This window comes from Triturus cristatus, chromosome 8 (genome assembly GCF_964204655.1).
Source record: "Triturus cristatus chromosome 8, aTriCri1.1, whole genome shotgun sequence".
Lineage (NCBI taxonomy): Eukaryota > Metazoa > Chordata > Amphibia > Caudata > Salamandridae > Triturus > Triturus cristatus.
The window spans coordinates 253529729-253557340 of record NC_140591.1 but is presented as its reverse complement, the minus strand read 5'-3'; the positions used below and the strand labels follow the sequence as shown (position 1 = coordinate 253557340).

At 46.7% G+C, this 27612-nt stretch overlaps 1 protein-coding gene across 1 annotated transcript in view; it reads right to left on the bottom strand.

Annotated features, from left to right (window-relative positions):
* DYNC2H1 (dynein cytoplasmic 2 heavy chain 1) overlaps window positions 1-27612 on the bottom strand; it is a 1714832-nt gene that overhangs the window by 53800 nt on the left and 1633420 nt on the right. Inside the window, exons 87-88 of the mRNA XM_085621461.1 lie at window positions 18395-18504; window positions 18087-18168 (exon numbers count right to left, since the gene is read on the bottom strand). Of these exons, the coding sequence (XP_085477587.1) occupies window positions 18087-18168; window positions 18395-18504 (192 nt within the window). The remainder of the gene's footprint in view (window positions 1-18086; window positions 18169-18394; window positions 18505-27612) is intronic.

The window sequence follows — 27612 nt, the reverse complement described above, 5'->3', positions numbered from 1 at the left end:
ATACATGAAACAGGAAAGTCTGGCATACAGGGCTCGAACATGCCTGGAGGTTTCTAGTATTTGCTTCACAAATTCTACCCCTTGGGTCCTCGCAAGATGCGCAAAATGTGTGGCCATACTCAAGCGATGTCTATCAGCGATCATGGCAGTGAAGGAAAGCAAATGCAATCAGGAACTGCTGACAGAGAACCATAGCCTGAGTGATGCTGGAAGAACTCTGCATTGCACTGGCCGCCCTAGTTAAATATTCTAATGTATACATTTTAAGCAGAAAAGATAAGGACCCAACTGCCCGATGTGGCATAAATGACTACGATAACCTTTAGCTAAAGCCAGACATGATCGATCATTTATAATTATTATAATTAGCACATATTTTATTTACAGAAGCTTTAATGCATTTTATCTGATAATTGTTTTATCTTTTTAGATCTTATCTATTTGTAATGGTTTTAATTAACTAAACAATAAAGTTTATACCAGTCTACTGCATAAACATAGTGCTGTCACTGACCATGTCATGAGTGATGTAATATGTGACGTCATAAGCAGTGCATTGCGGGGGTGCAAGATATAGTTAACTCAGGTGACTATAACGGCTGATTTGATCTGGTTTTGTTCAAGTGAAATGTCAGCCTAACTAAAAAGTTCCTGTAACATTAGTTTTTTTTTGTGAATTTCTAAGGTTTTTTTAAAATTTCATTTGATATCTATAACATCCCTGTAACCCCTGTTTTTTGTGTGAATTTCTAAGGTTTTTTCAATTCTATTTGCTAACTATAACGTCATTGCAATCTTTTGTTTTTTTGTGAATTTGTAAGGTTTATTAACTAGCAGTCACGTTTGCAGAGTGGTGGAGAAAGGGGACTAGGCCTCCAACCAGCTCTCAGAAATTCTGCTGAGTAAGAATTACAATAGGTACCATGAGGGATTCTTAGCCCCCAAGGTCCCTATGGAGCCAAGGGGACGTTATCCCCCGACTAGTAGTGCGCAAGGAGGCACATTTGCAGAGTGATGGAGAAAGGGGGCTTGGCCTCTTACAACTTCTCAGCAATCCTGCTGTGGGACTTCCTGGAGGTTACAGAAGGGGTAGTTGGTCTCCAAGGATGTCCTTGGGGGCCAACTACCCCTTCTGTTACCTCCAGTAAGCCCCACACAGCTGGATTGCTGAGAGGTGGTCAGAGGCCACGCACCCTTTCTCAGTTTTTCCACGCCAGAAGCGCAAAGCCACAAAGTGACTGATGTAAACATGTGCAAAACTAGGGCCCTGAAAGGGGAGTAACCATAGACCTACAACATCAGTCTGCAAAGCGGGGACGCATGGGTGGGGCTGTAAGGAATCTGCAGCTAGACAGAGTCTCTACCAGATAATGCGTTACCGAAGGTATGTAACTTGTTCATCTGAGACTTCTAGCTGCAGATTCTTTACCTTTGAATCAGATACCCGAGCCATACTATCCCGGCGGTGGGTTGCAGACTCATGAGCTAGACTAAAAAGTGTTGCAGCTGGCAAAGTGCCCCTCCTTGCGCCATTGACCATCAAGGCAATAATATTTTGCGAATGTGTGCAATGATGCCTACGTCGCTGCCTGACAGATGTCTTGGACTGGGACACCCCGTGCCAAGGCCATAGTTGCAGCCTTTCCCCTGGTGGAATGGGCCCTTAATCCCTCAGGGGGCTGCTTCTTTGCCAAGGCATAACAGATTTTAATGCAGCAAACAACCCAGCGAGAGATGGTTCTTTTCTGTACTGCCTTTCCCTTCTTTGCTACCACATACCCCACAAAGAGTTGGTCATCCACCCGAAACTCTTTTGTGCGGTCAAGGTAGAACGACATTGCTCTTTTTGGGTCCAGTCGATCGAGAGGCTCCTCTTCCTTAGAGGGATGTGGGGGAGCAAAGAAGGTGGGCAAAGTAATGGACTGACCCAGATGGAATGGGGTCACAACCTTTGGTAAGAATGATGCCCTGGGCGAAGCACTACCTTGTCCGGAAAGGACATAAGATAAGGAGGCGAGCTGGATAATGCGTGCCATTCACTCACCCTCAAGGATGTAATCGCCACTAAGAAGGCTGTTTTGATGGTCAACAGCTGGAGGGGGCACTTGTGCAAAGGCTCGAAAGGAGCGCACATCAGATAAGAGAGGAACAAATTAATGTCCCATTGTGGCATAACAAAGGGTGTAGGTGAAAATAAATTAACCAACCCTTTCAAAAATCTTTTTACAATAAAAAAGCAGACAGCGCAGGAAGGTAACCCTTGAGAGTTCCCAAAGCAGAGCCATGCTGGGCAAAGGTAAGAATGAACAAAAGGACAGTAGAAAGAGGATCAGAAAGAGGGTCAATAGACCTTTCTGTACAGTGTAATACAAATTTCTGCCAAGGGCAGATGTATTCCGACTTAGTGGAGGGCTGCCGGGCCTCCAGAATAACATTACAGACTTCGGGAGGAAGGTCAAAAGCCATCAACTGCTGCCGCTCAATCTCCACGCATGGAGGCGCCAGAAGATCCTCCCGGTGGGGCAGCCTGATCGGAGGATCGACACTCATGCTCAGAAGCTCTGGATACCAGACGAACAAGTTACTTACCTTCGGTAACGCTTTTTCTGGTAGATACAGTATCTGCCTGTGGATTCCTCACCTTGTGAATATCCCCTGCACCAGCAACATACAGAATTTTTTCATAGCTCTCCACACCGACGAGGACGACGTCACAGAAGCACGGCTCCGCACGCAGGTCCGCTGACATTACTGGATCCATAAGAGGACCTCGTCGGCGTGATGACGTCAGTTCTGTCCTTTTTTCCCCCGTGCCTTCGAGACACACGGACGGACCGACAACAATATATATACAGTATACACAGTACATAATATTCAAACCAACACACACAGTGTGAAGTCAATGCAGGAAAGCAAAAGAAACAACACACTTCCTTTGCCAGCAACAGATACATTTTGTCACATTATTACTACTGTAGGTATACAAGGGTGGACAACATGGAGGCGGGTGGGTCAGTGAGGAATCCACAGGCAGATACTGTATCCACCAGAAAAAGCGTTACCGACGGTAAGTAACTTGTTCTTCTGATGGATACATCGGCCAGTGGATTCCTCACCTTGTGAATAGATTCCCACAGCAGTCCTCACTCCCGGAGGAGGGTGTCCACCCTTCTATACCAAAAAGTCCTGAAGGACGGAACGTGCAAAGTGTCCGTCCCTCCTCACCTCGGTATCTAAGCAGTAATGTTTCGTGAAAGTGTGGAGGGAGGCCCTAGTTGCCCCTCTACAAATCTCCTCCACAGGAACACCTCTAGATAAGGCAGATGTAAAAGACTTTGCCGTGGTAGAATGAGCTCTTATACCCTCTGAAGGTTCTTTACCGGCCAAAGAGTAACAGATTTTGATGCACAAGATAATCCATCTGGAAAGGGTGCGCTTGTGCACCACTCTGCCTTTCCTGCAGCCAATGAAGCCCACGAAGAGCTGGTCATCAACTCGAAAGTCTTTAGTTCTATCGAGGTAAAAACTCACCGCCCTTTTAGGGTCCAAGCGGTGAATTTGCTCCTCCTCCTTGGAAGGGTGAGGGGGAGGATAGAAGGTAGGAAGGGTAATGGACTGCCCCAGATAGAAAGGAGTTACCACCTTAGGCAGAAAAGCTGCCCTGGTCCTGAATACCATTCTTTCAGCATGAATGGTCAAGAACGGGGGTTTCAAACTCAGAGCTTGAAGCTCACTTACCCTCCTTGCCGAGGTAATGGCAATGAGAAAAACTGTTTTAAAAGACAAAAGCCTTAAGGGACACTAGTGCAAAGGTTCAAAGGGAGAACCCATCAAGTAAGTTAAGACAAGGTTTAAGTCGCATTAAGGCACAATAAATGGAGTGGGCGTAAATTTGTTGGTAAGGCCCTTAATGAACCGTAACACAATAGGTGATTTAAACAAGGACGGCTGATAGGGCAAGCAAAGGAATGCTGACAAAGCCGATAAATAACCCTTCATAATAGCTACAGCAAAACCTTGCTGAGCTAGAGAGAGAGCAAATTGAAGGATGTTGGATAAACGAGCCCTCAAAGGATCAATAGACTTCTCCCCACAACAATGGACACATTTGGACCACCTACAGGAATAGATAGACTTGGTGGAGTGACGCCTGGCAGACAAAATCACGTCCACCACGTCAGGCAGGGGAGAAAAAGAATTCAGGTTGCCCTGTTCAATCTCCAGGCATGAAGGTGTAAGCTCTGGAGGTGGGGTGTAGGACCTGCCCCTGCGACTGTGAGAAGAGGTCTGCCCTGAGAGGGAGACGGAGCGGAGGGCACGAGGAGAGTTGGAAAAGATCTGTATACCACACCTTTCTTGGCCAATCCGGGGTCGATCAATATGACTTGGGCCTGTTCTTGGCGAATCTTCCTCAGAACCCGAGAAATCAAGGGTATGGGAGGAAACGCGTAAAGGAGATGTGAGTCCCATCTCAACTGAAACACGTCCCCCAAAGCTCCTTGCATCGGATACTGGAGACTGCAGAATGACAGGCAATGAGCGTTCTCGTGAGTGGCAAACAGGTCCACCCGAGGAGTTCTCCACGTCCGAAAGACGTGACGAACCACCTCCGGATGGAGCCTCCACTCGTGGTCGGCAGAAAACTGCCGACTGAGACTGTCTGCACGCACGTTCAGAACTCCGGCCAGATGATTTGCCATCAGACAAATCTGATGATCCTGAACCCAGGACCAGAGACGCAGAGCCTCTCTGCAGAGACAATGCGACCCCACTCCTCCCTGCTGGTTGACATACCACATCGCAGTAATGTTGTCCGTCAGGACTTGAACCGACTGACCGCGAAGGGAAGGGAGGAAGGCCTTGAGTGCCAAACGTATCGCCCGCAACTCCAAAAGGTTGATGTGAAGCAACCTTTCCTCTGGAGACCAAAGACCCTTGATCTCCAGATCCCCCAGAAGAGCACCCCACCCTAGGGTGGAGGCATCCGTTATCACTGTGGCCACCGATGGAGTTAGATGGAAGGGCTTTCCTTGAGACAGATTGCCCTCCACGCTCCACCAAGACAGATCCGCTGCAGCTTCTCTGGAGATCCTCAAGACTCCCTGAGATCTCCATTGGGCTGATACCACTGCCTGCGGAGGCACCACTGGAGCGCCCTCATGTGCCAGCGTGCATGGTTGACCAACAGAATGCAGGAAGCAAACAGACCGAGCAGACGAACGACCTTCAGGACTGGAAAAACCGCTCCATTGTAAAACAAAGGAATCATTTCCTGTATATCGAGAATCCTTTGTGGAGGTGGGAATGCTCGACACACAGTAGTGTCCAATACCGCCCCTATAAACAGGTTGCGCTGAGAGGGCACCAGGTGAGATTTGGGCACGTTTATCGAGAAACCGAATATGTACAACAGCTGAGTTGTAACCTGCAGATGATGAAGCACCTTCTCTGGCGACTCCGCTTTGATCAGCCAGTCGTCCAGATAGGGGAAAACTGGAATCCCCGACCTTCTGAGATGGGCTGCCACCACTGCCATTACCTTGGTGAAGACTCTAGGTGCAGTAGTAAGACCAAACGGGAGAACCGCAAACTGATAATGTTGCGACCCTGCCGTAAAACGGAGATACTTCCTGTGAGACTCCAGGATCGGAATATGAAAATACGCATCCTGCAAGTCGATCGACACCATCCAGTCCTCCTGTTGCAGCGCTTGAAGAACCTGCGCAAGGGTGACAATCTTGAACTTCTCCTATTTCAGAAAAAGGTTCAAGATCCTGAGATCCAGGATTGGACGTAGCCTGCCATCCTTCTTGGGTATCAGGAAATACCGGGAGTAGCATCCCTGACCCCTTTCCCGCTCCGGAACCACCTCTATCGCACCTTTTTTCAGTAATGTTAGGACTTCGTCCTGCAGGAGAAGAAGGTGGTCCTCCGAGCAAGCACCTTGACAAGGAGGGTATTTTGGAGGGAATTCCCGAAAGGGAAGAGCATACCCATTTTCCACAAGATTTAGAACCCAAAGGTCTGTAGTGACCGATTCCCAATCTTGCAGAAAATGGGTAAGCCGACCCCCCACAGGACCAACATGATCCAGAATGGTGGATCTAGGGCTGCTTTGCAGTGGTAGGAGGGAGGGAGGAAGAGGAGGAGGAGGAGATCTGATGACCTCGTGAACTACCTCTGTTCCTACCCCTGTAGGTCTTATACAGGGTAATTTGCTGCTGCTGAGGCTGCCTGTAGGTCCGAAAGGACGACCTCCCAAAACCTCTGTACCTTCTGAATGAGGAACCTCTAGGCTGAGCCTGCAGGCCCAGAGACTTAGCTGTGGCTTTGCTGTCCTTGAACCTCTCCAAGGCTGCATCTACTTTTTTCCCAAACAGTCCAGAACCATCAAATGGTAGATCTAGAAGTGTTGCCAGCACATTTGGAGAGAACTCCGACGACTTAAGCCAAGCACTTGTTCTTGTGGCAACCGAAGAGCCCATGATCCTGGCAACAGAGTCCGCAGTGTCCAAACCACTCTGTATAACCTGTCGTGCAGCAGCTTGAGTGTCCGACAAGACCTCATTAAAATTCTGCCTGTCCTCCTCTGACAACTTAGGAGCCAGCTGTTTTGCAGAATCCACCAGGGTGTGGATGTAACGTCCCAAAAGGCAGGTGGCATTTGTGGACTTCAAGGCCATACTTGCCGAGGAGAACACCTCCTTGTCCGACTGGTCAAGCTTTTTAGAGTCTCTATCGCTAGCAACTTGAGGAAGAGCTCCACAAGACTTTTTCGAACAGGCAGCTTGAACCACCAGACTCTCAGGAGAAGGATGGGATGTTAGAAAGTCCGGATCTCCTGGAGCCGCCCTGTACCTCCTACCAACAGATTTAGACACTGCCAGAGCCGAAAAGGGCTTACGCCAAATCTCCATAACTGGCTCAGTGATGGCATCATTAAAAGGAAGCAAAGGTTCTACCACAGTGGAGGGGGAATGAAGAACCTCCGTCAAGATGTTAGACTTAAACTCAGCCATTGGGAGCTGCAAGTCTAAGAGCTCCGCTGCCTTCCTTATGACTGTGTGGTAAGGAACCACATCCTTAGAGGAAGCATCAGATGGAGGAGAAAGCTCCCATTCTGGAGACATATCAAGGCCACTTGCCTCTTTAATTCTTAAAAAAATTAATCCGACTATTGAAGTTCTCCCTCTTCCATTTCTTCTGCCTGATACCTCTGCTCTTCCAAAATCCTCTGCGCCTCCCGCCTGGATCTCATCCTCAGGACCGGCCTCGGTGGCTCCATACATGACTCCACGGAGCCGACGTCGAACACGGATCCGGAGGCACAGCCTGAGTCGAACGAGGTCGAGCTGGAGTCGGAGATGAAGGTAATGGTGTCGATGTCTTCAGCGCCGGGAAATGCCAGGACGGCGCCGCTGGAAGGAAAGGCATAAAGGGATCCTGAGCATAGGCCTGAGAAACTCCCAAATTAAAGGCCATTGGACCCATGGGACCCGAAGGTGCTCCAGAGGGGTACATTGCTCTTGAGAAGACACCATACATGGCATTCAAGTAATGCGATGGGTCTTGACCCTGGCCAGGGAAAGGTGGGTAAGGGCTCAATAAAGGCTCAGGCTGAGGCATTACCGGACTCGGGCCAACTGGCGCCGATGGTGGAGCCAATGGAGTCGAAGACTCATCAGGAACCGGAGCCTCTTCCACCGGAGCCGGAGAATGTGTCGGCGTCGGAGATGGAGCCGGAGCTGGAGAATGCTCCGGAGAAGCTGCAGGCGAGGCCGGACAAACAGGTGAAGCCGCATTCGAGGCCGAAGGAGAAGGTGAAACATAGTCCTTACAACGTCGAGGGACTGGCGAAGTCGATTTCGGAGCCGTCTCCGTATCTGAACGGCGTCGAGAGCCGTGTCTCGTCTTCTTCTTATGCTTCTTTGATCTTGAAGCATAACCCGACGTCGACTTTGAACCCGACGTCGACTTTGAAACCGACCTCGACCACCTTCGACCTCTCTTCTCTTTCCTCATTTTCGCGATGAACAGCTTGGCCTCTCTCTCCTTTAAAGCCTTAGGGTTCATCTTGCGGCAGCTAGAGCATACCTTGACGTTGTGATCCGACGACAGGCACCAGACACAATCTTCTTGCGGATCCGTGATGGAGACTGCTTACCGCACTCTCTACAGGGCTTGAACGCTGACTTCCTCGACAACATCTTCAAGAAGAAACAAGAGAAGACCAGAAACATTCCAGGAAAACAAAGTAACCAGACAAGCTACGGAGAGTCCCAGAAAACCGTTAGCGTCGACGGCGTGGAAAAAAGGGAACTGACGTCATCACGCCGACGAGGTCCTCTTATGGATCCAGTGATGTCAGCGGAGCCGCGTGCCTTGGCATTCCGAGAACCTGCCAGGTGTTTAACCACCAGGGTTATGCCCTGCTGTTCCAGCCATGCCCAGAAACGCAGGGCCTCTCGACAAAGGGTCCACAACCCCACCCCGCCTTGTTTGTTGCTGTACCACATGGCAGTGGTGTTGTCTGTGAACACCTGCACCAACTTCCCCTTGACAGAGGGAAGAAATGCTTTCAATGCCAACCAAATCGCTCAGAGCTCCAACATGTTTATATGGAGCCTCGTCTCCGTCGGAGAACAGTGACCCATGATCTCCGCCTCACCCCATGAGGCCGCCCCATCCCAGAAGAGATGCATCCGTCACAACTGTGAAATCTGGTGGGGAAGGGAGAGAGGTCTGCCGTTGACCCAATCGCGGCTCGTTAACCACCACTGCAGATCCTTCGCAGTTCCTTCCGAGATCTGACCCACGTTGGTGAGATTTCCTTAATGCTGTGCCCATTGGAACGTAAAGTCCCACTGCAGAGCCCGCATACCCCACCTGGTGTGTCTTACCAACAGGATGCAGGAGGCCATGAGACCCAACAACGTAGGAGTCAGTCTCACCGAAATCCAGGATAGAGGCTGAAACATCGTTATCATAACCTGAATATCCTGGACTCGCTGCTCAGGAGAATAAGCCTGAAACTGCACTGTCTCCAGAACAGCTCGGATGAAAGGGAGTGTCTGAGGAGTCGGTGTGACTTCGGCAGGTTTATAGAGAACCCCAGCGAATGCAGGTGGTCCGCCGTAGTCTGAAGGGGGGAGATGACTTCCTGGGGTGAGGACGCCTTCAACAGCCAGTCGTCTAGGTAGGGGAAGACTGAAACCCCTAACCTGCGCAGATGAGCTGCAACCACTGCCATCACCTTGGTAAACACCCAAGGGGCACTGGTGAGACCGAAGGGGAGCATGGTAAACAGAAAGTGCTTGTGGCCTACCTTAAACCGCAGGTAACGCATGTGGCCCGGCAGGATGGGAATGTGAAAATACGCATCCTGCAGGTCCAACGCCCCCATCCACTTTCCTTGGTCTAGGGCAGACAAGACCTGCGCCAATGTGAGCATTTTGAGTTCCTCCTTTTTGAGGAAGTGATTGACAGTCTGAAGATCTAAAATGGGCCAAAGCCCCTTTTCCTTCTTCGGAATTCGAAAATAGTTCTGAAGCTGGGACCCTTTCTATAGCTCCTTTGGCCAAAAGAGCTGTAACTTCCTCTTGGAGCAGTTTCAAATGATCCCCCGCCAGCCGTTCCTGAGTTTGCGGAATAGGAGGAGGAAAAGAAAGGAAAGGAAGAAAATAGTCCTCCTCGACAATCTGCAAGACCCACTTGTCCGTTGTTATAGATCTCCAGCGGGGGAGATGATGAAGAATTCTCCCACCCACTGGAGTAGTGTGGTACTGCAGAATCAACCTAGGAGTGCTTGGAGGCTGAAGGGGCAGTGTGGTCGACGACTTCTGGCCACCATTCTGAGGACAGCATGTACCACGTCCACGCACGGCTTGGGCAGTCTGTGCGGGAAGGTGGCTAGGATAGGGGTGACGCATCTGGAAACCCCTTCCATTGCCACAAAAGGAAGATTAGCCACAAGGAGTGGAGATGAGGCCCAAGGATCTGGCCGCAGCTCGAGAGTCCTTGAACCTGATCAGGGCCGAATCTGCCTTTTCCCCAAAAAGGCGGGTTCCATCAAAGGGCATGTCCATCAAATTGGCCTGGACATCCCCCGAGAAGCCAGTTGTGTGAAGCCAGGAGTGGCGCCTCAAGACCACCGTCGTTGAAATTGATCTGCCCAGCGAATCGGTCGTATTCAAACCACACTGTATGGCGAATTTTGCTGCATCTCTCCCGTCCTTGACAGCTTGGGAGAGCACAGCTAGGGCATCCTCCGGGACTTGTGGCAGCACCTGCGCAATCGTCTCCCAAAGAGAGTGGAAGAAACAGCCCAATAAGTATGTGGTGTTCACCGACCGCAATGCCAGACTGGAGTAAAAAAACATCTTCTTCCCAAATGAGTCCAGTCACTTGGGAAGTAGAGGCCTGCACCACCAAACTTTCTGAGGTGGGGTGTTGGCTGAGGAATTTTGGGTCGCCCGGAGCTGGGCGATGGTGGCGTGCATCGTCCTATTCACAGGAGCCCCTGTGCTAAGCTTGGACCATGTGCCTAGAAGGAAGTCTGTAAGTGCCTCATTAAAGGGCAATAGGGGTTCAGAGATGGAAGCCCCAGGTTGAAGCACTTCGGTCAGGAGATTAGTCCTGACCTGCACTGGGGGCAACTCCAGTCTAAGGACCTCAGCTGCCCTCTTAACCACCATAGCATAGGACTCCATAGGAAGGAGAGAGCATGCCAGTGTCTGGGGAAGTATCCAGACCACTGGCTTCCCCAAGTTCCCCATACTAGTCCATTGTCTCCTCAGAGACATCCTGGTTCTCTAATGGGTCTCCAGACTCCTCCCATTCCTCTCCCGAGCCCAGCACGTACATAAAGTTCTCAGGCGACAACATAGAACCCCTAGGTTCTATCGGCGTCGGAATCGGCATTGCTCAACGCCGTTCTGGCTCCTTGTCATCAGGGATGAGGATGGGGCTTGCGTCACCGACGGGCATCAGCGAAGTCGCAGACACCAACTTCGGGTTCGACGCCGGGGGAGGTTGCGATGGCACAACCTCCATCGACCCGGATCTGGGATCGGATCCCTGAGGCCCCACCGTCGCCGTGGCCGAAGCCGACGGTGTTGAACCCGATGGGGCCCTATCTGACCCCACAGGGCCCGAGGGCTCACCAACGGGGTTGTTCCGCTCAAATACGTGCCGCATGGCCTTGTAAACATGTTTAATTTGAACGAGAGTCGCTCCAGCTCCCGGAAAGGGAGGGAGGCACGAAGTAGACTCAGGCTCCGGATCCTCAGAACCGTGCCTAGAGCGTCGGTGTATCTTACCTCTCTCAACAACGGACACCGGTTGAAGTGAAGTAAAAGTCCGCTTGGACTTCTTTTTCTTGTGCCTCTTCCCTGAGTGTCCAGACGACCTCTGTGAGCGGTCCCACGACCTCCTCTACTTCGAATGAGACAGTGACATCCTTGGAGTCTCGCTTAACAGTGTTGACTGCTGAGCCTCGAGCAACTTCATCGCCCACTCGCTCAAGGTCTTCAGAGCCATCGCTCGACAGTCTGAACACAACTTCGAATCGTGGTCGTGTACAAGACACCACAGACATACGATGTGGCGATCGGTAACCGACATCATGTGGGAACAAGTCCTGCATGGTTTAAAACTTGTCTTCCTACCAGGTATCCCTCACACACGAAGTCGCTACTCAAAAAATGTCGACATAAGTCGAGGAAAAGCCTGCCAAAAAGCGGCACAGGGGTAGATGTTCCTGGATCGGAGCTTAACTGGCACGGAAAGAAATGAACTGACGTCCGCGCACCTGGGTGGTGCCTATGTAGGCACCGCGACGTCATAACTGACGCCAACGACGTCACGCGAAGTCGAATGGAGCCACCCGACATCGTGCGCAAGGGGTATTGCTCAGCAAAACTTTCAGGATCCAGCCTGACACCTGGGAAATTCAAAGGTAAGGAATCTGCAGCTAGAAGTCTCTATCAGATAATACCATGTAGATTCTCACAGAAAAATGTGTAATCAAAATAATAAATACGAACTACCACGGCAGGGAGACCACGACCGGTGGTGCAAACACATCTCATACTACAGTTTTGAGACAAAACACATTCTAGGAAAAGTCCTTTGTATAGTAACATCTCCATCCAGATGAAACAACGGAACAGGCTAAAGGTCTGTCTCACCCCTTCTGTCCCTAAACCTACACAAGGAAGCGTCCGCAGAGGCACCAAACAAATGAACACCATCAAACTGCATGTCAATTAAAACTGACTGGACAGCCTCTGAAAATCCAGCGGTACTAAGCCATGCTCACCGATGCAATGCCAAAGGAGACGCCATGGCCCGGCCAATCGAATCAGTGGTGTTCATTTCACACCTAATGATTAACCTTGCTGCGTGCCACCCATCCAGTAACAATAGACTCAATTTGTCCCAATTAGCATCTGGAAACAATGGAAATAGCTGTGCCAACGAATCCCATGAGGCACGAATATAACGTCCTAGGACGCAAGTTGTATTAACGGAACGTAACACCACACTAGTGGAAGAAGACATACGTTTTCAACAAGAGGCTTGCTTCCGGGAATCTTTGTCAACTGCAGTATGAGGAAGACTATACTCATCATGGGAGCTGTAACTGCCTAAATCACAAAACAGTGTGGGTTAGCGAAGAAGGCACACAGGATCACTTAGGGCCGGGCAGTGCTGGTGGGCAATAGTACAGTCCACAGGCACACCAGCATCGGGCTCAGCCCATGTCCCCAGTAAAATATCATATAATGCCTCACAAAAAGGTAGCACTGGTTCAATCCCTGACTGTCCCGAATTAAGAACCTCAGTGAGGGGGTCTGTAGATAGAGTCAAATGTAAAACATCAGTCATCTTTCTTAACACCTCCGCCAAAGAAGCACTGGCCTCCGAGGCAAGGCCAGGAGGAGATAGAAGGCAAGAAGCAAGGGAAGACTCTAGCTTGCTTGCTTGCTTCACCTATCTCTGAAATCCAGCTGGTCACCATAGGAGATAGTTCAGAGGTTGCACCAAAGTAACCTCTTTCTCATTTCCTTCCATCAAGTCCAAACTAACCTGAATTACCGGCTTCACAACGGACGCCGATCGACGCTGACACAGCGCTGTATCGATGTCGGGCTCAGAAAATGGAAGGACGTCAGTCTACGGCGTCGCAGATAGAATTAGCAGAGGGGATGTCGACACCTCAAGACTCTCTGCCGGGTATTGCACTGACTCTAGTTTGAAGCCTTCCAAAACATCTCGGGGAACAACCGATGTCGCTCCGGAATCAGTCGGCGCTACAGGTGTGAGCCCTGAAGGCATGTGCACCGGCGTCTCTAAGGGCCTGACTGCAGCTGAGAATGAATCCATCAGCGACGACGCAGTCACTGTACCCATCACCTCCTTAGGGCTCGAAGGCGCTCCAGAGGAAGACATATAGAGCATCATAATACTCTTTCATCTGGGCCCCGGTCACCCGGCTCCAAGGAACGAAGGGAGGCGCAAGAGTGATCCTTCACAGAGTCCTCAGCAGAAGGGCATGAGGAGCTGCCTAGAACCACGTCATGAAATAAAGAAGCCCTGGAAAGCCGAGACTTTGATCGCTTACAACAATGCTTACCGTGAGATGGGGACTTGGACCGCTGATGTCGTCCACGGAATGGAGCGCGACGCTCAATGACTCTGGATCGGCTCTGTATCCGAACCACAGATTGCGAAGTCAGCTACTTAGGAGTACTGGAACTCCTCGACAACCGCACCATCCGAAGCTTCCTCTGTTGCTCCCGTTCGCCTTCGGTTTCAGCCATTGGCAGGCGTTGCACTCTTCAGCATTGTAGTGCTTGCCCAAGTACCACATGCAGAAAGCATGAGAATCCGTACCCGACATCTGCCAAGCACAAGACCCACAGGATTTAAAATCCAGAAGGCATAAAGAGTCCTGGCACACTGTTTCAGATGAAAAATCGTCACAGAAGGCCAAACAAAAATGGCCAGAGATATGCTTCACTGGATCCGCGTTACAGCATGGAAAAGAAGAAACTGACGTTCGCACGCCGGATTGGACTTATATGGCTCCATTGACATCACAATTGGCGTTGATATCAACACAGAGCCGTATGACGCTATCTCCTGGTACGCAGAAGTACTGGTGAAAAATTTCCGGATCCAGTCTGATGCCTGGGGAGAATTCAAAAGCTAAGGAATCTGCGGCTAGATGTCTCTATCAGATACTGAGGTTCTCGGCATCGGTGTTCGGGGTGATGGTAGATCCTAGCTCTGTCAGCCACCAGGTTAAGTCACAAAGAGTGGAGCTCAGAACCCGGCCAGTGCGGTAGTGTTCAAAATGTGTGTGTGTGTAATAGTTGTCACAGTTTCTGAATGTGTGTGACTTCTACCTGTGCTTGACAGAGATCACCCATCGTAGATGTGTGATCGCGCTCACTCTGCCTGTGTGGCTCCGACAGTGTAGACCCTGCTTTTGAGAAACAATCATTCATTAATTAATGCACGTGGTTGTAGGTGGAGCCCACATGCACTTTCTATTTAACGCAGGGCTTTTTTTGATTATCAAGCTTTGATCCACAGCAAGAGATAGAAAGGATAGGTAAACTGTAGCACAGGAAGAAAGAAGATTAAGAAGCAGGAACGGTAGATACATGGATAAAGGAGACATAAAGTGTAATCAAGACTAGGCAGTACTGGCATTATGGCATGCCCTTAGGTCAAAAACCTTGGGCTTCTTTTAAACAATCACATGCTGGTAATAATCATCACCCTGCAAGAATGGGTGTTAGTTTCACTGCCTGGCTGTGTGTGTGCATGAGAGAAAGCAAAGCTTGCACGGCTGCCAAGTGACTTCTGGGTATATTTATAACACATACCAGCACGTCTCAGCGTGGCTGTCGCACTCGTAATGATAATCTGCTATCTTAGAAATGGGCAAAATCCGTATTTCAAAGCAGGCCTACTATATCTATGATCGAAAGTATCAGCATCCTAAATTAAGGCAATATATTTACAGCGCGTGGGAGAGGATCTTTTTCCAATAAAAAAAGGGCAATACATTTCTCATCAGACACACTTTTTTGACTCTAGAACTCATTTGTATTGAGCAAAGGTATCGCTAATTTTTTGTAATAAATCGTTAGTGATGTCACTGACCTCTATGATTAGGGGTGTGGAAGTGTAAGCGGATGTGTGAGAGGTCTGGCACCTGGTGCTACTGATCACATCCAGCTGCGTAGACGAGGGAGTGCGAATTACAACTTTATAATGCAACGCAGGGAATATAAGCAGTGGGGACAGGCCTCACACAGCATCAGTGAACCGTCCCGGAGCTTTCCCCACCTGAGGGTGACAGGAGCCTAGGAGTGCATGCAGCAGGTACCGGGCTCCCACTGTGCCACTCGCGCTTCCACGACTTGAGACCCTTAAAAGGGAGACTCGGACTGTACAGAAATAGAGAAGAAGGGGGAAGCCTGAATAACCCTATGAGACTCTGGGCATAAAATACATACACATTGTGGGTGGTTTCTCTATTGGGGACTTTTCTATATGCCGCTAAAGGGGTTCAATAATAGTGGGGCTGCTCACTAGTGGAATGAACAATATTTTGTAAGTGCAACGTAATTTGCTTTTATTTTGCCGGTAATAATATCACACCATTCCTACCTATTTTACACAGTACCTTTAGGTGGTTTACATGAATATTCTTAAAAATAACATACACAACATTTAACAGATACTATGCAACAGGAATTCCTTGCTGGAGATCTGTTAAGTTGTCTCTTAATTGATTGCAGGAAAGAGTACTCCTAGGAGTAGTTCCTACAATGCATCAATCTCGACCCTTTCAGAAATACAATCTAGCCCCCAAGGTTTGCGGCTGAAGATGCCCAAGAGTTAAACTCCCAAAAATAAGTTGAGGATCTCCACGAGAAGAAATAGTAAACGCGTTTAGGCTCCTTCCTTTGGGCCTCCTCGGGACTAGGAAACAATGACATAGGACACATACAAATTTACCATAAAGAAAATAAAGCGGGCAAGAATTTCTTTATACCTAGAGCATTGTCTGCATTAATCCGAAATCTGCTTAGAGCACAAAGGGTCACCCTTTATCTGGAATCAATCCAGTAACAATCTGTTGCGGCTCTCCCCTGTTGTCCGCACCAGTGTCCGGGACAGTGGCGGCTCCTCCGCTAAGGCAGGGAAGCGTCGCCCCACTGCTTTTCAGCTGTGGAAGGAAAAATAAAATGATAATACCTGAAAGTTATAATCATTTTACTTTTTCCTATTGCAGGCGCTGCATCTTTGACAGGGCGGGCGGGGCTGCTCTGCTGACAGAGCAGGGAAGGGAGGAGTGGTGCACACTCCCTAAAGTGGGCATGAATGTTTGGTCGGCCGTCTAGGGCCGGCAAAACATTCATGCACACTTGACATGTTCTCCACCCAGGCTGCATTACAGCCTGGGTTGAGAACATGCCCAGGCTCCCTATCCTGATCTGAGCGCCGTGGTTTTGCGCTCAGACCAATCACAACGCTGCAAAGCAGCGTGTGATTGGCTCTGGGGAGCTTAAGCCTGGGTGCTTCCGGTGCCTTGTTCTGGCCAGCAGAGGAGAGACGCGGCAAGGAGGCAAGTTGAATTTAATTTTTATTTTTTTTATTTACCCCTCGTCCCCGTCCATCCGTCCTCCCCGCCTGCCTCCCCACCACCGATTTATGCCGGCCACCACTGGTCAGGGATCAAGAAGTTGGCCCTTCGTTTATTGCCGAGTCCGCAACAAACAGAGGGCTTTCTTGCCGACTTTCTTTTCTTTTTGGTAAATTTGTATATGTCCTATGTCCTTGTAGGGCGAAGACCTTAGGTGGCGACACTGGACCTAGTCATCAGTTGCTGAGGAATTTCTCTGTTAAATACTGAGCAAAGCTCATGACCCTCGTTGGTGAAGCACGGAAAACGAGCAACTAACACCAGTGACCTAGTCACAATGAATATTTGCCATGAAGTCATTGCATCCAGGGTGGAGGAAGCCACATGACACCATCTGATGCAGATGGAGGGGTAACTTTTTCCAGATCCAGTTTGACACCTGAAGAATATTCATATGGTGAGGAATCTGCACAAAAAAGCATCCATCAATAGGTAAGGGTACGGCTAACCCTCAACCCTTCTCTAAAATTGCCCAAAGCAATCCAGATGTGGTCCAACATGGAAAGATTCCCGACCTTAACATGGACTGCAATAAAGACAATCTATGATCGACATTCTTAAGCAAATGTTTAGGTCGTCGGAACGTAGAAACCCTGAAAGTCAGCCATTTTTTAGAAACTTTGAACACATATTTTTAAAAACTACTAAATTAAACAAACATTTTAAAAATAGTTAACACAAAGGGACTAATTACAATTCACAACCGCCATTGCAACGGGTTGGAAATCAACCGACATGTAGTTGACAGTTCCATCCCCTAAATTAAGATGCGACCGCTGTGTAGGCGGTCAGAAACATCTCATTTTCCATTGTGACTTGTGCTGCTGCCCGGAAAAATCAGCAGCACAAGCCACAGTGGAAAATGGGATGTTTTGAAACATCCATGCCCCGTGTGCCAGGCACCATGTGGTGGGAGGGCATCACAGCTGCCCCCCAGGCCTCATAACGGAGGCCCACAGGGGACAGGGGCCATGCTAGGGGCCTCAGAGTCCCTTTATGACAGTCTTTCCATGGTGGAAGGCGGTCATAAAGAGACATCGAAATCCCTATTGCGGTACAAGCGCAGGCACTGCCCCTATTGTAGAGATTACAATCCGATCAACATCCCGACGGGCTCCTTGAGCCTGTCAGATGCGTAGGTCGGTTGGACCGACCGCATCCTAATGCAGTGGTCAGACCGCTATGTTGGATGGCGGTTGGACCGCCACCGATGGTCTGCCAGAAGCGGTCGGACCGCCATCCTAATCAGGCCCTAAGTGTTTACTCACTAATTGGCATCTTATAATTTTACAAGAGCACACCAGCCTTTGCAAATCAGCTATAACCAACTTTCTACGTTAGCAAACATACAAAATAGTACCTCAACTTGAAGTTTGGCTTCAGCTATCCGTCCACGCCATGATGCCACAAATTTAAGGTTATCCATCGAACAGTTCATCTCTCTAAAATACGGGGGAAAAAATTAAAGAAACATTTGGGCATATTGTGTTATAAAAAAAGTATATAAGTCCTTTCTAAAAGTACAATGTTCAGCACTTACTGGCCTCTTTTTCGTTACATTTCTTTAAAAGCATTACGTAAATTGTGTTATACAGGTTGCTTAGCTCTGCTTTATTATACAGTATTCAAAACGTTCCTCGGCTTTAGAAGTAACCTTGGTCAACCTACCGTGCAGTTTCCTGGCGCAAAGCATTTAGGAATGTGTCCGGGTGGAAAAGTTCTGATAAATCGAGAGTCTCCGACAGCAGTTTCTGCTTCTCTGCTTTCCCAACCCAGTTCTGTAACAAAAAACAATTCTTTATACGTTGGTTTAATAAAATAAAGACAGATTTTTTTTCAGCCTTTAGATCACTTATCTTCAGCATGAAACTTTACAACAGCAGTACACGTATTATGGTTCCTTTAAAGCTAGCCGTTCTACGGATGGTGGTTTAACAGGTCAGAAGACAGATGTGGCTACTATTAACTAAAACATTATGAGACACAACAATAGATATGAAAATACACTGAATCCAAGGTCCGGATGTAAAACGACAAATAAATACAAAAAACTTCTGATGATGTTTAAAGCATCAGGATTAATACGAACAATTACCTAGTTTATGTTTTAAAAGGTACGTAATAGAATTTCAGTAATAAAAAATAACATGCTGTTATTCAAATGTACGATGACCGATAGGAAAAAGGAAAAGATGACCAGGGACAGAGGGCAGGAAAAAGCAAAAGAGGTAAGAAAAGGGAAGGGAACTAGGTGAGGGGAATAAAGACCTAAGTGGGTAAAAAGAGGCAGTGGAGCAATATAGGAGGGGAGAATGGGAAGGAGGAAAACAAAAATGAGACGGACAAGGTAAGGAGAAAATCAGGGGTACGTGGCAGGTGAGAAGTAAGGCAAACGGAAGTCTCCCCAAAAGAACACTCTAAAACAAATGGGGAAAAGAGAAGGAACCGGACATGCAATAGGAAAATGTATTCAGCAGATAATACAGCGATCTACCAGACCATGAAAAACACAGTAATTGATAAACCAGGGTCACGAGATCAAGAATGATGTTTGGAAGGATGCCTGTTCATTAGCATACCACTGAACGTGTTTTACACACAAGTATATCTTAACAATTCTTGTGAAGATATATGTAGCCTGCTGGCAGCCTTCACCTGAACACTGCACTCATTTGCCTGCCAAATAAACATGTTGAGCTGGGGTGCATCTGGAAAGAGCAACAGTATCGGTATACACCCACTCAATAAAGGCTACTCCCTCATACTTGTTGTCATACTGCATGGAGTGATACTGACCATCAACACCAGAACCTGCCTGCCTTGCACCAGTGGAAGAAAAACCATCACTTCCAAACTGATGGATCTGAGCTCACAAATAATGATGCGACAACGTTGCACCTCAACAGGTTATAGTTCTCCATCAACTACACACGATCTTGGAGGAATAAGTTACTTACCTTGAGTAATGCCGTATTCTGGTAGAGACTCCATCTGACCTAAGATTCCTCACCTTGTGAGTTTTTCCTAGGCATCAGACTGGATCCAGAAACTTTGGTAGCAATTCCCTAGCACGCCGGCAGTGGACATTGTGTGGCTCCGCGTCGGATCTACCCTGCCCTGGATGTGAAGTCAGAACCTATATATGTACCACCTCTGTATACTTACATCAGTTTCTCTCTGATCTCTGTCAGTGGCAGTGGACGCAGAGCCACTGGAATCAGAATATGACAGTGCGCAGACATCAAGACTGAGAGCTTATTATTGGACTAAATGAGTCAATTCCACAGAATGGGAAGCCGGGTGGGTCAGTGAGAAATCTGTAGTTAGATAGAATATCTCCTAGAAAAAGCTCTACCCAAAGTAAGTAACCTGTTCTGATAATAGAGATTTCTAACTGCAGACTTCTCTCCTTGTGAACAGATACCAAAGCAGTACCTCCCCCTGTGATAAGTATGTGGAATGGCTCAGGACTAGGAAATGCTGCCGGACCCATCGGGAGAAGCAGTACCGCCGGACTAGGCTATTCAGGCAGTAATGCTTTGTGAACTTGTGGGCAGATGTTCACATAGCAGCCTGGCAAATGTCCAGAACTGGTCCAATACATGTCAGCACTATAGTAGCAACCTTCACTAAGGCAGAATGAGCGCAGAAGCCTTCTGAAGGCTGCTTCTTGGCCAGCCCATAACAGATCTAGATACATAACACAATCCATCTTGAGGTGGTTCACTTTTGTATTGCTTTGCCTTTCTCCGCTCCAGAAAAACCCATGAAAAGTTAGTCATCCTATTAGGGCCATTTTAGGATCGAGGTGGTGGAGCCGTTTTCCTCTTTGGAAAGATGAGGTGGTACATAGAAAGCCAGCAAAGTGATAGATTGCTCTGTGAGCAAGGGCACAATCACCTTGAGCAGGAAAGCTGCTTTCGACAGGAGAACTAGTTTTCTGGTAAGAATGAGGAGTATGTCTGCAATGCAGACAATACCTGAAACTTGCTCACTTGCCTAGCTGATGTTATGGCAACGAGGAAAGCCGTGTTGATGGTAAGTAAGCAGAGAGTACAACAGTGCATAGGTTCGAAGGGAGGAGACATCAGAAAGGTGAGGAAAAAGTTAAGGTCCCAAAGTGGCATCATGAAAGGTGCTTGAGGGAACTTGTGTATCAGCCCCTTTAGAAAACGGATCACAAAATGTGGCCCATTAGCTGCGAGAGCAATGATCACTCCCATGCATTACAGTTATATTTAACCATTTCATTGTCCTGCCTTGAATTAATGGCGCACCTTAGGTAAAGGGAGAATTTTATCATCACACACTAAATCTCATTTCTCACCACTTCCTAGAAGCACTCCCTGTAAACAGAGGGAGCTCTTTTTCCACTAGATATTTCTCTGACGAATGTGGCTGGCCAATGATGAAGCATGATACCCAGGGTGGTGTAAGAGGCCAAGCCTTACACATTTTCTTTTAATTATATTTTTTGTTATAGTCAGGGTCCTGCTGTGTTTGAAAAATCCTGACCATCAAGATCCCCAAAGACAAACTCCAAAGAGCAATGACAAAAATTTAGCCTAGTGCCATTTTGAATTGGTGGAGTTGTTGAAGTGTTGCTGATGGCTTGGGGAAGTTGGAGTACATAACAACCGAACACAGAATTGGTTCCGAGTGGGAGGTACAACTATGTGGTCTAAAGAAACTTGGGAGTCGACCAACTCCGAATGGTGGGAGGGGCAGGATGACGGGAACCCATTCTTTGAATTATGTTTCTTCGATTCCTTCAACTCTGCTGAACTTCCGGACTTCGAAGGCGAATGGTCATGAGAGTGGCACCAGGGGTGAGAAATTTGTAAGACCAACTTGCCGGATGTGTTTGATCTCCAGGTAGGAAGGAATTGCAATATTAAGCCTTCTACTGGACAGACATGAACCTGAAAGGGCAAACTAAAGAGACTTGGTAGAAGCTGGTGCACAAAGGGAAGAATTGGAGGGCTGCTCTCCCTGATGAATGGTTCCTGTTGGTGCCATGTCCGTAGACTTAAAAGGGCTGGGTTGGCTGTTGCAGTACAAGTTGGGAGGTCTGGAATTGTTTATAAGCTAAAATAAATAGCCTCTGAATCTACTATATTGTTGAAGAAATTGTTTAGGTGCTGTCAATAGTCCTAGAGATGGTGATATTAGCGTGATTGTCCTTGAATTGTTGCAGCTCCAAATCAGCCTGTTCTCCAAACAGCCTGGGGTCACCGAATAGCATGCCCTTTAGGGATGCTTGCATGTTTTCAGAAATACTGGATGATCATACAGGCACGACTTCTAAGCATTAATGACACTGTTGCTAATAGCTCTGCTGATGCAGTCTACATTGTCCAGGCCAGCTCAAATAGCATTTGTAGCTGCATCACAACCATCATGTATAATCTGGGCTAATGAGGCCCTAAGGTATAATGGGATAGCCAGCTAGAAGACGCTGGCTGTAACCCACAATGCGTGGGTTTTAGTATCCAAAAGACAAACTGTATTGATAGATCAGAGGGCTAGACTAATTGAAGAGAACTTCTTTCTGATAGCATCTATTCTTTTTGATTCCTTATCAGGAGGCTTGGTTGGAAAGGAATTTGGATTGACCCTGCTTGTCAAAGCTTGAATAATCAGGCTCTCCGGTGTAAGATCTTTCTTTGGGAAGTCCAGGAGACAGGGAGTCAGTCTAAAATGCCTAGCCACAGCTCGATTGACTGGTGGCATGACATGGCTTGGACCACATAGCCAGAAAGGCATCAATAAGGGCTTCATTAAATTGCAATAAAAGCTCAGATGAAGGTGGCCCTGGTTGAAGAATCTCAGTCAATGCTTTTGTTTTCGTTTCAATAGTATGCAACTGCAATTCTAGTGTTCCAGCTTCCCTCCGAACCACCACTGTCAATGAAGCACTTTCTTCCATTGAATCTAGCACCATTTTGGGAGCTGTGTCTAGCCCACTGGTATTTGTAAGTAGAATGCATCATAAGTATAATGAGGGAGAAGCAATCTATCCTCTTCCTCATCATCATCAGTGTCCTGAAGGACCATCTGCATTGTCAAACCAAAAAAGAGTGTGAATTTTCTGCTTGCACTGGTGTTGAAGCAGAGGTCTTGGAATTGAATATATTTGTATGACCTCTGTTTCTGCTTCCATGACATAATATTGTGACACAGGCAATGAACAGGCTGGCGTCAGTCCAGGCCAGAGATCGACTTTAGGATTGGATCATCAATGAGTGTTGGTGGAAGATGTATCAGCGTCAGTACAGAAGGAATAAGTGTGAACCTTGGCGCTGGAGTAGAAATCAGTAAATGAGTTTAATATTGGTCCAGTAGCAGGTCCTAAGGGGCCAGATGGTGAAGAGGGTGCACTTGTAAGCACAAGACTGACTGGAAATCCCTCTGGCTCAGTAGGGCCCAAAGGTGCACCAAAGTGAGGCAGAATTGACTGCAAGCTCTTTTTATGTTCAGTGATATAGAGTTTTGCTTCAGAGTCTGAATCGCTTTTGGGTGCATGAGGCAACACGTGTTGCACAACCCAGATTTATGGTCAAAGCCCAAGCATCACAGACATAACAAATGCGGGTCTGTGATGACATCTGCTTCCTGCAGGTTCTAGATGACCTAAATCTTATCATTTTCAGTGGGGACATCATTCACCAGCACACTGTGAAAGTGATGAGTATTTTGGAGTCATAGGAAGATGGACAAAGTTGGGAGCAGAGCTCCAGATCCGCAAAGGGTGCAGAAAGAAAGAACTGACGTCAGTGTGCAGATATGGTGCATATATGACCCTCTGCTCTGTCACTTCCAGGGTGGTGTGGAGTTATTGTGGAGCCACAGAGTATCATCTACTGGCAGGATCATTGCTGGAAGAAATCCCGGGATCCAGTCAGACACCTGGGGATATTCTAAAAAGTTGAGGAATCTGCAGTTAGAAGTATCCACCATAAAAGACTATGTAACATGTTCTGATCACTCCATACCATCACAAACTAGTAGATCAAATCCTCTGACTGTACATTAGGCAAATGGTTCACTGTTTTCTTCACCAGCTACCACAAGGAACATTGGTATCCCACCAAATTCATGGCAGCATAATGGCTCTCACGTTTCAGGAGCTTTTAAGCCGTAGCAACCATTTTTCAAGACTTCCTCTCTGGTGATAGGGTTGAAAATGTATCAGAGCTTTCCCTGAAATCAGCCGCATGAACCTCAAGGGAGTTAGCCATGAGATTACTTTTTTCAGCAGTATCATACTCAATATTCACCTATTCTTTGTAGCATTGTCCTTGAAAGAGCAGATATGGAAGCTGGCCTGTCCCACATTTCAGGGAACAAATTATTGAATACCTAAGTGAATGTAATAAAAAAGGGGTTTCTTCTAGAGGATTACTATGCAAAATATCTGTAACTTTGTCGAGCACATACCTTCTTGAGTGGAAGAGGCCCTTCCCAACAGGGCAACAGAAAAAGTATAATACTGAAAAGAAATGGTTGCCATCATCTCATTTACCACACTTTCATGCTAGTTACTGAGACCACTTGCCTGAGGAGGAGCTACATTCACCTTATTACCAGCCACTCCCTCCCCGCCTTCCTGACATTTTGAGTCAGCACCCGAATCACCATTATCAAAATGACCTTTGGAGGGAGAAGTGACAACTCTAGTAACAGCCATTACAGCTTTGGGACCCAGCATTTGATTAGGTGCCAATAATGGCACAATGAAAGCTATCAAAAGCATCAACAACACCACCAGTCCATGAAAGGCCACCATTAGGTCCATATGTAGTACAAGCACATGCGCTACCGATCCTCACTTTTCAGCTGGAGGCATACTTGCTACAGATTCTCATTTTTCAGCTGGAGGTTCATAATAAACTTACCAATTGGAAGACTGTGCAAATTCAGAGTCCAGCTCCCCCATTCAGCAGTGGAACCTGTTCACAAAGCTAGTTACCACATGACTCATGACCAGTCACCACCAGTCTGGGGACAGAAACTCATTTTAATTTGCTTTCCCATCCATGAAGCCAATATCAGGATTTGTATGTGCCTTCGGTGTGACACTGCTGAAGGACTCAGTTGGAAGTCCCAGTCCCTTGAGCAGAGGGACAAGCCTGTTCCTCACTCTACGGTTTTGGTGATTAGGTGTGATAAAATGTTTCGATGATGGATTTTATTGCATGATGTTTTAACTTGTGATCTTTTGACTAAATTGTAAGTTTGAATTAATTGAACAAAAAAGTTATTTTCATGAATTATGACTCTACGGAGCCTTCTATCATAAGCAAAGAAGTTTCCATTCCATTTCTTTGAGCAAATCACCTCCTTTCCAAAGGTTGTGACCGACCTTCAAGCACCACGTAAACATGAGTGTGAGTTATAGATCTCTTGCTGAAACCACTTCACTCTGAAAGTTGTTTACTCATGAGGATTCATTAATTTGAGTGGCGGCTGGAAATCTAGCCACCTGGGCACAGCACTGTCATGGAGCCCTGATGGTCCCGCCCAGCAATGTGACATCATGTACAACTTGCAGGGCTCCAAGCGTGCAGTTGCAGATATCACAATGATAACGAATTTGCAGAGGGAATAGTATATTTTAGAATTTTGTTTTGAACATACGTCTCTCGCCCGTTAAATTTAGCAGCAGATTTTAATGAGACGTGGATCTGGGAAAAGCATCCATGACACATCAGAGATAACCCGATAATCAGGGCAGCTTTTTCTACATGTGTCAACGTATATGTCAGTGATGATTGTGTTGTGCTTTGTCACTTAATACAGTGACCTTTACGCTTGTCATCACAAAGATTGTTTTAGTCTCCAAATTATGGGTGGAATAATTTGTCTTATGGTTTTATTAACTCATTTCATTCTGTTCATAGATGAGCTTGTATGCAGGTTTCTTCAGTTGTAATATTTATTTACCTTAAGTTTCAATGCCTCTTGCTGATTCTCTTGAAAGAATACTGGATCTAAGTAAAAGGACAGAATTCGCTAACGTGTTTAACCTCCCCTGGGAAGGCGTGTAATTGCTTCAATTTGTCATTAATAACTTCATTTAATCAGTAATTGAGTTTAACAAAATGTTTAAAAGTTGCATATGGCAAAACACTACGACTGTTAAATCTAATTACAGCGCTTTGGTTGCCTAATATTCAGGTCTTCACTTCATTAATATATGAATTGATAACAAACTTAACTCAGAAGCAGCTGTGAATTATTTTTGTAGATAACAAGAGTAAATATGAAATTGCTTTTCCGCTGGGTGATGAGTAATGAAGCGGGACTTTTCACTCGACCTGTGAAGTGCAACTAAGCTGTTTAATCTGAAATAGACTTCTACGTTGTAAAGGCACGTCAGCGGGTCAAAAATGCCTCAGAGCCCACCTTTAAATTGGCAAGCAATTTAATGATTCATTTACATAACAGCCTTACCTTTTTGTATAAATAAATGTATGATGTTTCTGCATACCAGCAAGACCATTAAAGAACACGAACACATTTATCTAATCAGCTCTTTAGTTTCCTCTTCCTCTTGACAACACTGCTCAGAATTCAAGGGACTATCTCAGTTTTGAATTTTAGTTGATCTAGTTATTTAATAATTTAGGGCATGCCTGTAACCTGCAATGAGTATTAACACTTGTTCATCATATTTTCTATGGTTGGTTTAAAAAAATCAACACTTTTAAAATGCAATAAAACAACACATATTTAGAAACATCACATCATGAAACAATAGTAGAAAAAGTAAAGTGTGATAATGATATTGAAAGCATCTGATCCTTAGAAAATTGAAGGATACAATTAAGAACCTGTCGACAAAGAAGGTGGTTAGGGGTTCTAACTGCCACACTGTATTATTGATGCTTGGCAACCCCTGTGATTTAAACAGTCGAATTAAAGGTTGCTTAACAATGGTAAGGCCATGGGTAGCCAAAGGTCATGCAGTGTCTTCTACTGCCCTACGACATTGTTGAAATGAAACCACAACCACTGTGAAAGATATGGGATGCCATTCAATCATAAAGTAACACTTATAGAATGCCACAAGGAAGCTCACCCACTCTCCATGATTACACCTATTCTAAAATGCAACCAAAAGACTTGCCTTTTACTTCAGTAATAGCGTTCTCATCAGGAGGGGGGGCAGGGATGTTTTTCAGTCAATGTTTAAAAACTCTCACTTTTAATAAATATCTTTACTAAAGCAAGATGTGGCAGTACACTCTAATTTAGAGACACTACATTTTCCATTGAAATGGCCACAAGCATTCCTATTAACATGCAGTTATACTGATAAAACTATATAGCGTAAAAACAATAATGTGTGGAATTGAGTTTCAGCAAAAATATTCATCATTTTCACATCATTAAGTAAAGTGTTCCGATTTGTTTTGATCCTATTAAAATATTTGTTTCCATCACGCAGCCTTACAAAAAGATTGTTTTCATAACTACGGAAATATTTGTACAGTTCATTTACAAAACTATGTAAATGTTGTGTTAGAAAAAACACACTGACATCCTACAGCCTTTCATTTCACACTCGTTGAACAGCATGATTGTCAGACAGTTCACTCTGCAAAATCTAACTCTGAAGTCAGAAAAAGAAAAGTAAACACCAACCTCCAGTACAAAATAAGCAGCTAACTGCACAAGACATAATCTGACATTTGACCTCTGTCTTTGAACAACAGCAAATGTGACAGTATAAAACACAAGATTTAAAGGCGTCTTTATTGCTTATTCACTTTTTGAGTGAACAGAATCCCTGTTGATCAACTCTCCAGAATGGGCCAGTAGGACCTAAAATGAGCTCACCCGGTTAAAATCTAACTTGCCATAGCGAGTGGGAGAGTAGA